At 45.2% G+C, this 13,520-nt stretch overlaps 1 protein-coding gene across 46 annotated transcripts in view; it reads right to left on the reverse strand.

Annotated features, from left to right (window-relative positions):
- The window catches only part of Ep400 (E1A binding protein p400), a 111,355-nt gene that overhangs the window by 34,051 nt on the left and 63,784 nt on the right, over positions 1-13,520 (reverse strand). For 27 of the 46 annotated variants that reach the window (XM_076561159.1, XM_076561166.1, XM_016002601.3 and 24 more), the window contains 10 exons: positions 12,501-12,687; positions 11,098-11,264; positions 9,627-9,796; positions 8,539-8,781; positions 6,780-6,944; positions 5,293-5,451; positions 4,137-4,231; positions 3,475-3,746; positions 1,322-1,524; positions 1,058-1,227 (listed from right to left, as the gene is read on the reverse strand). In XM_076561159.1, the coding sequence (XP_076417274.1) occupies positions 1,058-1,227; positions 1,322-1,524; positions 3,475-3,746; positions 4,137-4,231; positions 5,293-5,451; positions 6,780-6,944; positions 8,539-8,781; positions 9,627-9,796; positions 11,098-11,264; positions 12,501-12,687 (1,831 nt within the window). The remainder of the gene's footprint in view (positions 1-1,057; positions 1,228-1,321; positions 1,525-3,474; positions 3,747-4,136; positions 4,232-5,292; positions 5,452-6,779; positions 6,945-8,538; positions 8,782-9,626; positions 9,797-11,097; positions 11,265-12,500; positions 12,688-13,520) is intronic. The other 19 variants (XM_076561179.1, XM_076561174.1, XM_076561172.1 and 16 more) reach the window with 3 other exon arrangements.

The raw sequence follows: 13,520 nt of genomic DNA on the forward strand, positions 1-13,520 counted from the left end.
TTCAAATAACAGCCCAATTTTCTTTTCTTTTTTAAAGATTTATTTATTATGTACCCAGTGTTCTGCCTGCACATATACCTGCAGGCCAGAAGAGGGTACCAGATCTCATTACAGATGGTTGTGAGCCACATGTGGTTGCTGAGAACAGAACTTAGGACCTCTGAAAGAGCAGCTAGTACTCTTAACCTCTGAGTCATCTGTCCAGCCCACAACCCAATTTTTTACACTATTACCTACAAAATAGGCTCTTTTCTATTTGCAGCCATGCTGTGTAGGAACCTCGTATTTGCTATGGAACATAAAAAGCGCAACTCGAGCCTTGTCCAGCACCCTATCTTTGTTGCACTCAGGACCCCTTGTACTATATACTCAGGCTTATGTTGAGATACTTCTGCTAAGGACCTCTGAGTCTGTTCTATGGAGCTGTGAAGACAGTTTGTGGTTCACTGCCAAGGCACAGACCTTCTTTTTGTACTTTCTTCTGCTGTTGAATAGTCACTCTGTTACTGATCACAGCTTATCTTGTGCATTTCTACAGTGAACAATTTTATATACCAATCATGCAGTGAGGCACGATTGCTACTGTATGGAAGTCCTAGATAGGGAACACTAGATCAAGTGTCTATCCATCTCTGAGGCTGGCAATCATGCTGTTTTCTGTAAAGTTATGCTAAAGAGGCTCCTACCAGCAATGTCTATTAACCAAATCTTAAAAAGTAGCAAATATGGCAAGCAAAACATGGATATACTTTTCCATTTATATTTCTTTGTAAGTTAGTCTAAAAAGCACTCACATCTTTGGTACAGAGCCCCCAAAAGTATGTCAGTACTAACCCAATGTGAATATAGATTATCCCTATTTATTTGTTCTGAGACATGCTTGTTTGGGGGGAGAGGGGAGAAAACATCAAGAAAAGAGTCAGTTTGGAGTTTAGATGTGCTCTAAATGCTAGAAGAGGTATGGGACACTGACCTCACAGTTGTAAGAAATGAGGCCTGAATCCCATGATTCAGGATCACACCAGGAAATTACCATGACAGGAAGATTACTTCTTACCTGCCGTTGTTCACTGTTGGCATTTTCATCAATCCGTACATAGGTGAGATAATGGAAGTTCAAGAACATCTCTAAAATGTCCAGCATAAGAACCATCTGAGATAAAATCAACACTCGTCGTCCTTCAGATTTCAGTTTCTGTAGCAGGATTGCTAAAGCTTCTAACTTCCCTAAAAAAAAGAAAAAGAAAGGAAGAGCAAGAGACTTGTATTCCAGAAGAAGTGTATCACACTTCATAACCTGTGCCAACAGGGTCTGTCATACCTGAGTCGAACTGTACCAGTCTCAGCTCCGGGAACTGCAGTGAGCGAAGTGTTGTCAGCTGCTGCAGCTGCCGGTGGTAGGGGCGGGTATGCTCCCTCAGGCACTGTCTCAGAGCTCGCAACCTGCTGCTGTACAGGGAGGGCGGCCTTGCCACCCACAGGGAGGGTGGCATCGCCACTACTGGAGGAATCACACAGGCCACCCTGAGGAGCAGAAATCATGTGTGGTCATTATGTGGCACCTTGGAGCCTCTGGCAGCACTGAGGCTTCTAAGCAAGGACAGAACCCTCTGGCAGTGTGTATTGCCAGACAAGCAGCCTGAGCTCCTGATTCTATCACTGCAAGGTAGCATGATCTTTCACAGATAAGGGACACCATCCCAAGACAACCTCCATCAGGACAGATCTAAATGATCAGCACAGGGCATTCTCCAGACCATAGCCATTGGCTCAGATATTCTTGCTGGGGATCTTGTGACAGAAGTAAACTGTCTCTGGATGCAAACCTTCTAAATGCTGCAGGTGACATGTAACTGAGAGGGGCCAGACCCAGAACACCCTTGCAGACAGACAGAACAGCAAGACCATTGCCAACTTGACACTACCTGCAAACCTCCAGTCATCTATACCAGAAAGCCTTTCCCTGGGCATTAGCTGAAGCTCAGTTTCAAATTTTATTTATTTACTTACTTTTAATTTTTTTTTTAAACTTTATTTAGATGGAGTAAAATAACAGCTCCAAGCCAGCCAGTTACTAGGTAACTCTGGATGGCCTAGAGCTCACAGATAGCCATCTGCCTGCCTCAGTCTCCTAAGTGCTGGGATTAAAGCTGTGCATTAATGATAATGCTATTAATGCCTAGCTATTTTTATTTTTAGTTATGTTTATGCATGTGTGTCTATGTAGCCCTATGTTCCACATGCATGCAGTGCCTACAGAGGCCAGAAGATGTCAGATGCCCTGGAGCTTGAGGCACTTGTAAACTCCTTAACACGGGGTCTAGGAACCAAACTGGGGTCCTCTGCAAAAGTAACAGGGGCTCTTAACTGCTTAGTTGTCTCTCCAGCCCCTGAAGCTCTCCTGAAGCTGGATCTTGGTTTGCTCCCAAGGACATCTCCGCTGAAGTGGCCCTCTGTGATGAATAAAGATGACTAGCATTTCAAAGACAAGCAAGGGCATGAGAACAAATGGCTGCAGATCTACCACACAGCCTGGGAAGACCTGGCACAGGTGGTCAGCCTAGGAAGGACTCCCTGCCCTTTCTTCACTGATTCACTGACCTGAGACCTGGAGGGCAGGCTCTCAACACTGAGCTTAGGCACTGAATTATCAGGGCCTTCTTTTGGACAGGGATTAACAACGTAGTTCAGCCAGACAAAGAAAATGACCCTGAAGCTGAGCCTGGGGAGCAGGGCCAGGGTACATAGAGACCTGCGTAGAGGGTCAGAAGTCTGAACAGAAGCAGACATATCAAGGCCTAGCAGCAACAGTGTGGCTGGCTGTAGCACCTAGCCCATTGGGTCTGCTCTACTAACTTGTTCTGAATTCTACTCTTCAATGTCCCCAAGTAGCATATGGCTAGTTTTGTGGGTCAGTTTTCTAAAAGAGCCAGCTAATAACCCAATAACCAGGCCCTCTGGTCCCAAAGATAGAGACCCCAAACCACTTCAAACCCCCAAGCAACTCAAAAGGACAACCTGGGGAAAAGCAACTGGAAATAAGAACATTTCAAGAAAGGGCTGGGCAGTGGTGGCACATGCCTTTAATCCCAGCACTCGGGAGGCAGAGCCAGGCAGATCTCTGTGAGTTCGAAGCCAGCCTGGTCTCCAAAGTTCCAGGAAAGGCGCAAAGCTACACAGAGAAACCCTGTCTTGAAAAAATAAAAAATAAAAAAAAATTTTTTAAAAAGTCCAAAGAACGAAGAACTATAGGATGTGGTGATTCATACATACCAGCACTTGAGAGGAGGAGGCAGGAGCATCAGGAAGAGTTCAAGGAAAGCCTTGGCTAGCTAGCTACATGGAACTGGAAGCCAGCTTGTGCTTCCAATGAAGAACCAAAATTAAAAGAAAAAAAAAAAAAATCTGGTATGCAGCAGAGTAAAGGAAGAAAAAATAAAGGATAAAAATATTTACCTGCATACACTAACTCACCTGTCAAGAACATCTTGAAGAGATTCTTGTCGTTGACTCACTGTCACAATAAGATCACCTTTACTTTTTGAGGGTGACATGTAACAGTTTGCTGCTCTGGCACCCTTCCCAAGGTTGCTATCCAAAGACCAGCACAATGGCCTCTTCCTTCTGCCAGGGAGGGAACAAATCCTCAGCAAGTCTCTGCCATACACTGGCGCTTGGGAACAGCGCCGGTCATTGACAAAATGCATCTGATCCAACCGTTCCTTCAAAAGTCTGCTTTTTTCCTCCTTGATCAAAAACATCAGAAAAACATAACATTTAAAAAAAAAAAAAAAGGTTATCTGAGAAACAATCTGACAAAATCATCTCACTAAACACTTTGGGAACTGTTATGCACACATTCATTTCAACATTCATGGCCTACTTCTATGAAACTAGCAGGAAAAATGAAGAGGCAGAGGAAAAGATAAGACAAAAGGAATAAAGATTTCTGCAGTCAGAGGCCCAGGTCAATGAGGGTTAAATCAAGGCTCTACTTCAAGGAGCATGTGCATCTCTGAAATTCATAAACTGAAAAAGACCCACAGGAGCCTTGGCTGCCACAGAAGAACTCCCGACAGCTGCCTGCCTCAGCACCGCACCATTTGCCGTTGTGTGCCCCTGCATCTAAGCCTTACCTGGGTGGGCCCTGCAGCAGGAGAAGCTGGTTTGGAAGCCAGCCCAGGTTCTCCAACAGCCATGGTGCTCACTGCTACTCGACCCGGAACACCAACTACAAATGTAAAAGCAAACAGCTGAAGGGGATGAGGGTGTAGTTTAATGGCAGAGCACTTGCCCGGAATGCTTGAGCAGTTCATCCCTAACACCTGTGTGCTCCCTGCCCCCAAAAGGAAAAAAGCAGAAAAGGAAAGTCAATCTGCTTTCCATTCCCAATGGTGGATTGCCTGACTAAGGGATAGCAGTTAGCTTCTGCAATTCCAAGAAGATGAAAGGACCTGGCTCTAAAAGTCTAGTGCATCAAAGCTATGTCCAGAACTGGAGTGAGGAATATTCTGAAACAGATCACATACCTGTCCCTGACCAAGCCAGCCTCATCTCCTCCTTTGTTCTACACTGGTGAAACACCACAGGTCATCAGCATATAGTCAGGAATGGCTCCCTGCTTGCCCATGATTCAAACCCACCCACCAGTTCTAATATACTGAGCACATCCAGGCAAGGGTTAGAAGCTGGCAGAGAAAAGGACAGAAGCTGGGAGCCCAGCAGCATTTGGGCATGGGCCAGCTAGAGCAGTATGCAAATCCTGCACCAAGTGACTCTATCAGGGAGCTCTAGGCATAGTTACTAAATATTTTGTGGTTCCTAAGGTTTCGTTCTTTAAAAAAAATTACTTATATTAAATATATATAATATATATATAACTTTATGTATGTCTGCATGTGTGTCTAGTGCCTGCAGAGGTCAGAAGAGGGTGACAGATCCCCTGGGACTAGAGTCATAGATGTCTGTGAGCTACCATGTCGGTGCAAGGAAACAAACCCAAGTCCTCTGCAAAGCAACAACTACTCTTAACCAATGAGCCAATCCTCTGAACCCCAGAGTTTTTTATTAGAATAGGAGAGTGGGGTTTGGTCATATTCCACTAGTATATTTGGGAGGAAAAGAAATAAACCAAGCTGATGCCATGACACATATGGAAACCAGACTATCACAAATAAGGCTTTGACATGCAAGAAGGCCCATGGCCTGAGGTGCACGACCCCGCCCAGTCACTCCAAAGAAAAGTCAGGAAGAAGTTCTCACCAAGCCCTCCTCCTGTTCAGAACACCCTACCTTGTGGGGTCAAGGGTGCGGGGCTAGGGCCACTGGTTGGGGGCTTGCTTCCCAGGGCACCATGCACAGCGCCTGCCTGAGACACGGTCTGCATCACCACGGGGCCAGGGGCTCGAAGGTAGGGCTGCCCAGGGGCTGACACGATCTGGAGTACACTACCTGCAATCACACGTCCACCAGGAGCATCAGTAACAGGTGTGTGCACAGTATAGTTACATGCTAGCCACTTCCAAATGGTACAGTAACAAATAAGTCAGTATACTGCACACACACAGTCACATTTACACGAGCAAATATATCCACAGCTCAGTAACTCTGATGAAGGAGGGAGTATTTTGAAAATCTCAGACGGAGACAGAAAACCATCTGAGGAGAGTTTGCTTTACAACACATCAAGACAAGACCACTAATCCTGCACATATCCAGGCACATATCCACTGAGGACCACAGTTGTCCTAAGGCTGTGAAGGTCACAGAAACACTCCCAGACCCATGTAGCCATTGCCAAAGGGATGAAAAACTACAGAAAGAGCTAGGCTTTAGCCCAGGTGCTCGTGATGACTCTTTAAGAGTCTGTCACTTTTCGATTATGTGTGCCCGAACCTTCTTACCAAATGTGTGACAAGTAAACAAATAACCACCAATTACGTTCATGGATGGCCCTGAGTCTAAGATCCCAAGCCCTGTGGAGATAGGCATTAAAGTGTCACGAGAAGCAGTCATCCAGCCAGAATCCAGGGGAGAGTCTCTTGGAGCGGCTGCTGGGGTGGGGTGCAGGGAAGCTAGTGCTGCCATAGATACCTGTGAGACCCTAACCTGAAGGTAAGCAGCCGATGATCACCTGGTGCTGGCGTGTAGCTGAAGAAACTGCAATGGTTGCCACATCATACCACTGAAGATTAATTTTAAGGAACTACTCAAATTTTACTACCCCCATTTCTTTGAAAGCAATAACTATATATTCTTAACCAAAGGTATGAGATGTTTGGATCCCGGAGTTAAAATTAAAACTTTAATCTGGCACAAATCTTGAGGTCACAGCTACGAGGCTGAGATAGTAGGATCTCTTGATCTCAGAAGTCACAGGTCAGCCTGGCAACATAGTAAGAACCCAACTGAGAGGTAGATAGATGGGTAGAGCATTTCCCCTACATAAATTGCCAGTCTTTCGGTACATTCATATTAGAAAGCAACAAATATTTCTACTCTGACTTACAAAAGAGGAAGCTCTTTCAAAGAGCAGATGGTACTGATAAAAAAAAAAAAAAAGTATCACTTATTTAGGGCACTCACTGCCAAGGTGACTCATGAATGTCATCTCATCATTCCTCAACCCCTGATGTGAGACTTGTTAACATGACTCGTGGATGAAGAATCTGAATCTCAGTGACCAAGTTACCCTGCCACCCAGAAGGTTCTCAAGTGCAATACTAACAGTGGCATACCTCTGTCCTTGTCAACTTTAGTATCAGCTGGTTGTCTCTTACCTTGGAGCTGCAGGGGCTGGCCTGCTGTTAGCTGCCGCAGCTGGCTATGTGACAAAGTGAATTTGTTCCCCTGGAACTGCAGGGTCACAGGTGTCTCTGGCTGGGCCACACGGCTCTGTGGCCCGGCAATGGATGCCAGCTGAGCTATTTTCACTACTTCCCCACCTGTTAAAACACAGAAGAAAAGCTAAGCTAACATCACTTGGAACGAAGTTACTGACCATTATACAACAATCACTTATTATAAATAATGACTGCCTATAATATGCTAGTGTCTTCAAAACACTACTTAGGTATTGCTTTCTATCATTTTAAAAAGTTATTTTAAGACAAAATAAAAAATACTATTAAACATCAGACTTTAGTGGTTAATCTATTTAATCACAACTGGCAGGGACTTTCAGTATCAACTCATCAAACTATTAAGGAATATTTTTACTTTTCTCTATAAATAATAAAAGAAAAAACAGCAAATATCAAAAATATCAGAAATCTACTTGCATTAGATTGGAAACTCTTCAGAGGACTTACAAAATTTGAAAAAGTATGTGTCCAGCAAATAAGATCATATTGACATAAAACAACAAACTTTAATTGCACATGCTTTAAAGTCTAAGAAAGCTTAATTAAGTAAGTCAGATACTAATTCAAATGAGCTCATAGGACTTGGTATTTCATAGAAAATGATCAGAAGCTTAAGGGCTTTTTACTCAACGGGTGCTATCCAAGTTCAAATGCTCCTCTCTCCCAAGAAAATCCATGCCAGGGTTAGTAAAGGTACCATAAGGAAAACAGTAAAAGACTAGTAAACTACCTGAAGATGTCTTGCACACAGAATAACTGTGCACAAGGAAGGGGAAATGAAAACCAGAGACAGATGCACACACAGACCCTTAGATCTCCCACCGGCCCTCCTAGATGGGTAAAGCCAGTTGATCACTCACTGCACACACTACTGCATATAAGTTCTCCCATACTGATAGAACCCTCGTCACCTACAGAAACATGAGGTACACGCAGCTTTCTCCGCTCATGTAACTGCCTAGGACAACCACTCCCCACTGCTGGTACAGGAGAGATTCTCAGTCTCCCCTGATGCTTTTCCCTCCCTTCCCAGTTTTCCAAACAGGCTTCAATGTGACTCTGCTACATTGTAAATAAGAAACATTTTATGATCTGTAATACTTTAAGTTAGCATAATTTCAGTAGTACACTGGATAATGGTCTGTAGAAGATCTGGAAACCTGCTAATCCCATTATCGGCAGTACAAAATTCTGAGTTAGGAAAAAATTAGTAATAATTAGCTGTTGTCACTGAATTATTGAGAAATGTCTCTGGTGAGCAAGTATTCGTGCCAAGTTTAAACTTGGAAATATGTGAGAAACCAAAAAGAACTAATAGTATCTAGAAACCTAATGCTAGTTCATGTAGTCTCACCACTTGCCCCCCAGAGTGGACCCCCGGCACTGCTGCAACAGAACTATGGCTAAGGCTAAGTGAAGGTGCTAGCCCTGAACACCAGTGCGGCACAGGAGAAAAGCAGAGCTGGTTAAATGGGGAGGAGGAGAAAGAATAGAACAGAGCAGGGCCCTGGACAATGACCTCTGGCAAGGCCCCACCATGACAGGCATCACACTCCAGGCCTGGACTGAGGGACAGACAGAGGCAGTAGACAGCAAAGGCTCTTCAGATATCCCGTGTTCCTGACACACTGCTCCAAGGCAGTGAGAGCAGACCCTGGACAGTAAGGCCACTTACTGGGCAAGCGGGCCTGGGCCTGCGAGGTAAGCACCAGCCGCTGGGGCGGTGCGCTCTGCCCGGCCACCATCGAGGGGGTCTGGGGCAGGGGCAGGGGTGGGCCTGGGGTGGAGGCCTGGACAGCGGTCTGAGCCCGCAGTTTCGAAGGATGGGCTGGGCCTGCTGCTGTGCTGGAGGTCGAGGTGGGTTGGTGTCGAGGCGCACCGACGGAAGCCTGAGAGTTCTGAAACGGGGCTGCTGCTGCTGCAATCAATAAGGTTGTTTTGTGCAAAGCTGTTAGAGGTTCTTCATAACACGCAGTATTTACAACCGAATGTTAAAAAAAATCACATAAACATTATTTCACAGTCTCTCTAATGAGAAGCCCACTCTTAAGACACAAACATGGAGAGGCTGACACAGTCCTTAGGTTGAGAGAAACTTAAGGCTCTGCCTGTTGCAAATCAGCAAGGCTACCTGAAAGGTCACAGAACACACAGGGCAAACATCTTGGACTAGAAACAGGGCTGTCAGAACTCTGTAAACACGCAGAGCACCTCCTCTCAGCAATCAGAGTCCTTTGCACCGCTGTCTTCAGATGAGGCTACAAGCCACTTCTGTGCCTCTTTACACAAGGGAAGCTGAAACAGCACCAACAAATGCAGCAGGAAGGCCCGGAACTTTCCTCAACAACCCTGACATACTTTAAGAAACACTTGGCAGAGGCCTCATCACCTGCTCAGCTAAGAACTTCCTTCTATAGGGAAAACCCAGAATAGGAAACAAACCCTACATCCAGGCACAATGTTGCATGTCTGTAAATCCCAGCACTCAGGGGACTGGAAGCAGAGAGATTGTAAGTTCTAGACCATCGTGGTCTACATAGTAAGAGCCTGTCTCAAACAAAACAAAACAAACAAACAAAAAAAAAAAGAAAAGAAAAGAAAAAAGCATCTTCAACTCATCAAGAATTGCAGGCGGCACTTTTGTGGGCCATTTGGAGGTTTCCAGACCCTACAGCAGTGACTAGAACACTTGGTAGGCCAGGAACAGACTGCCAAGAGCTTTCCCACAGTCTTCCACAAAAGAGAGCTGATTATGTAAGATACCTTTTGCATCTGGGTTAGCAGAAAAAGTAGCAATCGGTGGCCGTCCTCGAACCTGGCCCTGTGGGGCAGCAGTGGCTGTATTGGTGGTTGGCATCCGAGGTGGATGTGTGCTGGGGAATGCCACGGTGCGACCCTCGGGCTTCTGGCCGTACTGCACAGGCTGAAATAACCTAGATGCCCATTGGCCCAAGCAGAAGACACACAACATCACCACATCGCAGACAGCATGGGTTCTAGAGGACTGCCCCTCAAGAGACCAGCAGGAAAGGCAGGTTAAAGACGCACAGAGCAGGAGCAAGGGAGCTCCAAGTAATAGTTGTCAAGAAGCTTGCACCAAGCCTGTGGGAACTGCTGATAAACTCTGTACTCAAAAGGTTGGACATCTCAAATAGTAACACAGGAATACTATTTCATCTCAATTACTAGGTATATATCAAAGTATGTTAAGAGAAAAACACCTCTGGCACATAATACCCATGTTATATCTACAGTTTAGAGTTAAGAGCATAGAAAAATCAAATTCTCTACATATGACAGAAATACCAGGAGCTGGGAAGGTGCACAAAGTGCCCAGCTAGGCAGCTGATTCTAGTTTGACCATGGAGGTATGAGTTCTCTGACCCAGAAAATGGAAGAACAGACAAGGAGCCAGCCATAGAAACCTTTTAACAAAGCCCAGGTAAGTACAAGTAGAAGGCCTTGTCTGTGACATGGCTACAGGCTTCCTGTATGAGTTTGTCAGACTTGAGCTAAGCTGCTAAGGATGGCAAGCAGGTCACAGTCCCAAGGAAGCCAAGTCTGAAAAAAGAAAAGGTTTCTGATCTGTACAAATGCCCTCTTTATTGTTAAAAAAAAATAACAATTTTCTGTTTTCCTTTTTCACCCAAACACAGGATTTTGCTTCTTTCTCATCACTGAGTTTAGTCTGTTCAGAAGCATTTACATTCTGATTTCATCACCTCTCTCTCCTGCCTCATGATCTCCCTCACCCCAAATCATCATTTATATTGTAGTGTCACTTGTAAGAGCAATGACTTCACTGCTGTTCAGTGAACCCTGTGTCTGCCCTTGTTCTTGCCCAAGAGCATACTCTGCATGCACTCTTCCCAATAAGAGGTCTGACCTGGCCATGCCAGTTACTGCCAAATCAGACATCAGACTGTTCTCAGCCCTGAAATCTCCCCAAATCCTAAAGCTTACTTTATTAAAGATAACCAAGAAAGGTGACTCTCAGAATTTACTGCCTCTATTTGAGTATCTTGTTAATATAGTTGTGCTCACTGAAACCAAGGACATTTGGGACATGCTCAAGAACACAGCTTCTTGTGTTCTCATCACCACTGACTAACGAGGGCAAGCTAGAGAAAGGGACTGCTTATGGCCCAGGCACTTGACTCCCAACCAGCAGAAAGTCCTTGGAGTAGTAGATATGCCAGATGAACCACATGCTGCTTCTAACCCACCCACATACCTGCTGGCCTTGAGCTTCATGGTTGCTGGCCGGGCTGTCGGAGGTGGTGAAGCAAAGACTTCCTCCATAAGTTTCCTAGTCACTTTTTTCTTACACAGTAAATCAGCCTCATGGCGAGTGATTTTATTTTCTAGCCCAATGAGGTCGAATATAGAAAGATCAGTTTCCTAAGAGGAAAAAGAAATGGAAAAAAAAAAAAAGAAGAAGAAGAAAGAAAAAAGGTAGGAGTCAATTGAGGAAGCTCTGTTTCACATGGTATCCCGAGCCCTCTCATGCTTGGGCTAAGATCATGTCTCCTCAGAGGGCCAGATCTCCTTTTCACAATGGGACAACAGCTGTTTGGCCTTCCCCAGTATCATGTGAACAGAGATATTGAGAGACAACCTGGAGCTGCAGAGGAGCATATACAACCAGTCATCACATGAATAGTGAGTGCAGAGACAAATAGCAGTTTGCCCCAGGAAAGAATAGGGGGCAGGTGTAGCCTCCATGTGATGATCAGTATGTGGGAGTGACCCCTGTAAGGCTTATTGTGGAGACTACTCAGTGCTAGACAGAGTGGAACCAGTCAGATTTCTGACCACGGCCCTGACAAGAACAAGTACCCTGCTTTCCACAGCACCACTAATGTATATTTTTTGGAACTTGAGATAACAAGAAAGCAGCATCACACGGAAGAGGATGAAAGACAAAAGGAGGGTCAAGTCAGGTGGTCCAGCTGCAGTGGCACAGCTGGCAGTTCTTTAAGACAGATGGAGTGGCTCTGTGAGCCAGGAGCGACTGCAGTGCACTCACAACAACAATGAAAACCCAACCTGTAGGAATGTTCTCATCGGCAACATTAATAGCCAGAGATGGAAACCACCTATGTAGCCATCAGCTAATGAAAGAACACACAAAATGCGGCCTTTCACAACAGAATGCTACCCAGCCCTTATGAAGATTGACATTCTGACATACTGGAATGAGGATGAACCTTGAAAATACTCTAAGTGAAAGAATCCAGATACAATTCTGTGAGCTACACAAAAGCAGGAAGTCCACAGACAGAAACTAGATAGGAGCTAGGACAGCTGTTCTCAACCTGTGGGTCTTGAACCCTTTTGGGGGGGGGTGGTGAATGACCCTTCCGCAGGTGTCACCTAGGACCATCAGAAAACAGACATTCACATGACGATTCATAACAGCAGCAAAATTACAGTTATGAAGTAGCAATGAAAATAATTTTATGGTTGGGGATCACCACAACATGAGGAACTGTACTAAAGAGTCATACATAGCATTAGTAAGGTTGAGAATCACTAAGCTAGAGAGAAGAAGGGTTAGAAAGTGATCCTTATAATCATGTGGATTTTATCTAGAAAGTACTAGAAGTCCTGCACTACTTTTCTAAATCCTCTTACCTTCCAGAACTCTCTCTCCAGAACTCTGAGAATTAGAGAGGCTGACCGATACTGCAGAGAGCCTGCTGCATAGGAGGAGCCTGGCAACCGTGGCTCTACCAGTCCAGGATGGTTACAGATCCGCTGTAGCCGTGTCAAGACACTCAAGACACTGACAAAGTGGCCACTCTTCAGAGCTTCCTGAGTCCTGCTCATGTAGAAGAGGCAAAAAAGTTCAATGTCAAGGGCAAATGTACGTTCATCAGTCTCATCATCAATTACCTTCCTAATCTAAGAAAACAGAACTAGCAAGATTTCCCAAGACTGAGTTAGTAAATTAGTTACATTATACATTCACGTTTATATTCCCACACAGGTCTCTACTGAGTCACTCCAGAGGGTCAGAGACAAAGGGTTAGTATAAGCCAAACCTCAAGGAGGACTGTTCCTTTGTAAGGGGTCATGTTTCAATAATATCAGGATAAGTTCCCTGACAGAGGAGTAGAAGCATCCAAGGTATGGTTTGACATGTGAAAGGAATCATTAAGCTAGAAGGTGGGACCAGAGTACCCCAGAAAGCACATCCCCTGATCCTGCAAAGAAAGTACACAGTGGTGGATGAGATGCACAAGCCAGACCCTGCTGCAATATCAGACAGACAGAGACCCACAAGGCATACCAGGACCAGGGAGCTGCAGTATGGAATAGAGCTCTGGAACAAGGAAGGGGGCTCCCAAGGCAGGTAAGGAAGAATGGCACCTGGAGAGCTTGAGAGATGGATGCAGAACCACGGTAAGAAGACTGCAGGCTCCAAAGCCAAGCAACTCATCTAAAAGGTGCCTGGAAAGAACTGGGCTCAGGAGATAGCTTGAGTTCCTTGTGGGAAGTGCCAGTCTTAGTTACTCCAGGGACAAAACAGGTATACAACAGAGAAAAGTGGGAATCCCGTGAAACACTGCCAGGAGGGGAATGTCACGGTAAACCTAGCTTGGACAATAGGAAAGCCAGACACAGCCAGCTCTGAGTCCTGTGATAAGGGTC

Source organism: Peromyscus maniculatus, chromosome 23, assembly GCF_049852395.1.
Source record: "Peromyscus maniculatus bairdii isolate BWxNUB_F1_BW_parent chromosome 23, HU_Pman_BW_mat_3.1, whole genome shotgun sequence".
Taxonomy (NCBI): Eukaryota; Metazoa; Chordata; class Mammalia; order Rodentia; family Cricetidae; genus Peromyscus; species Peromyscus maniculatus.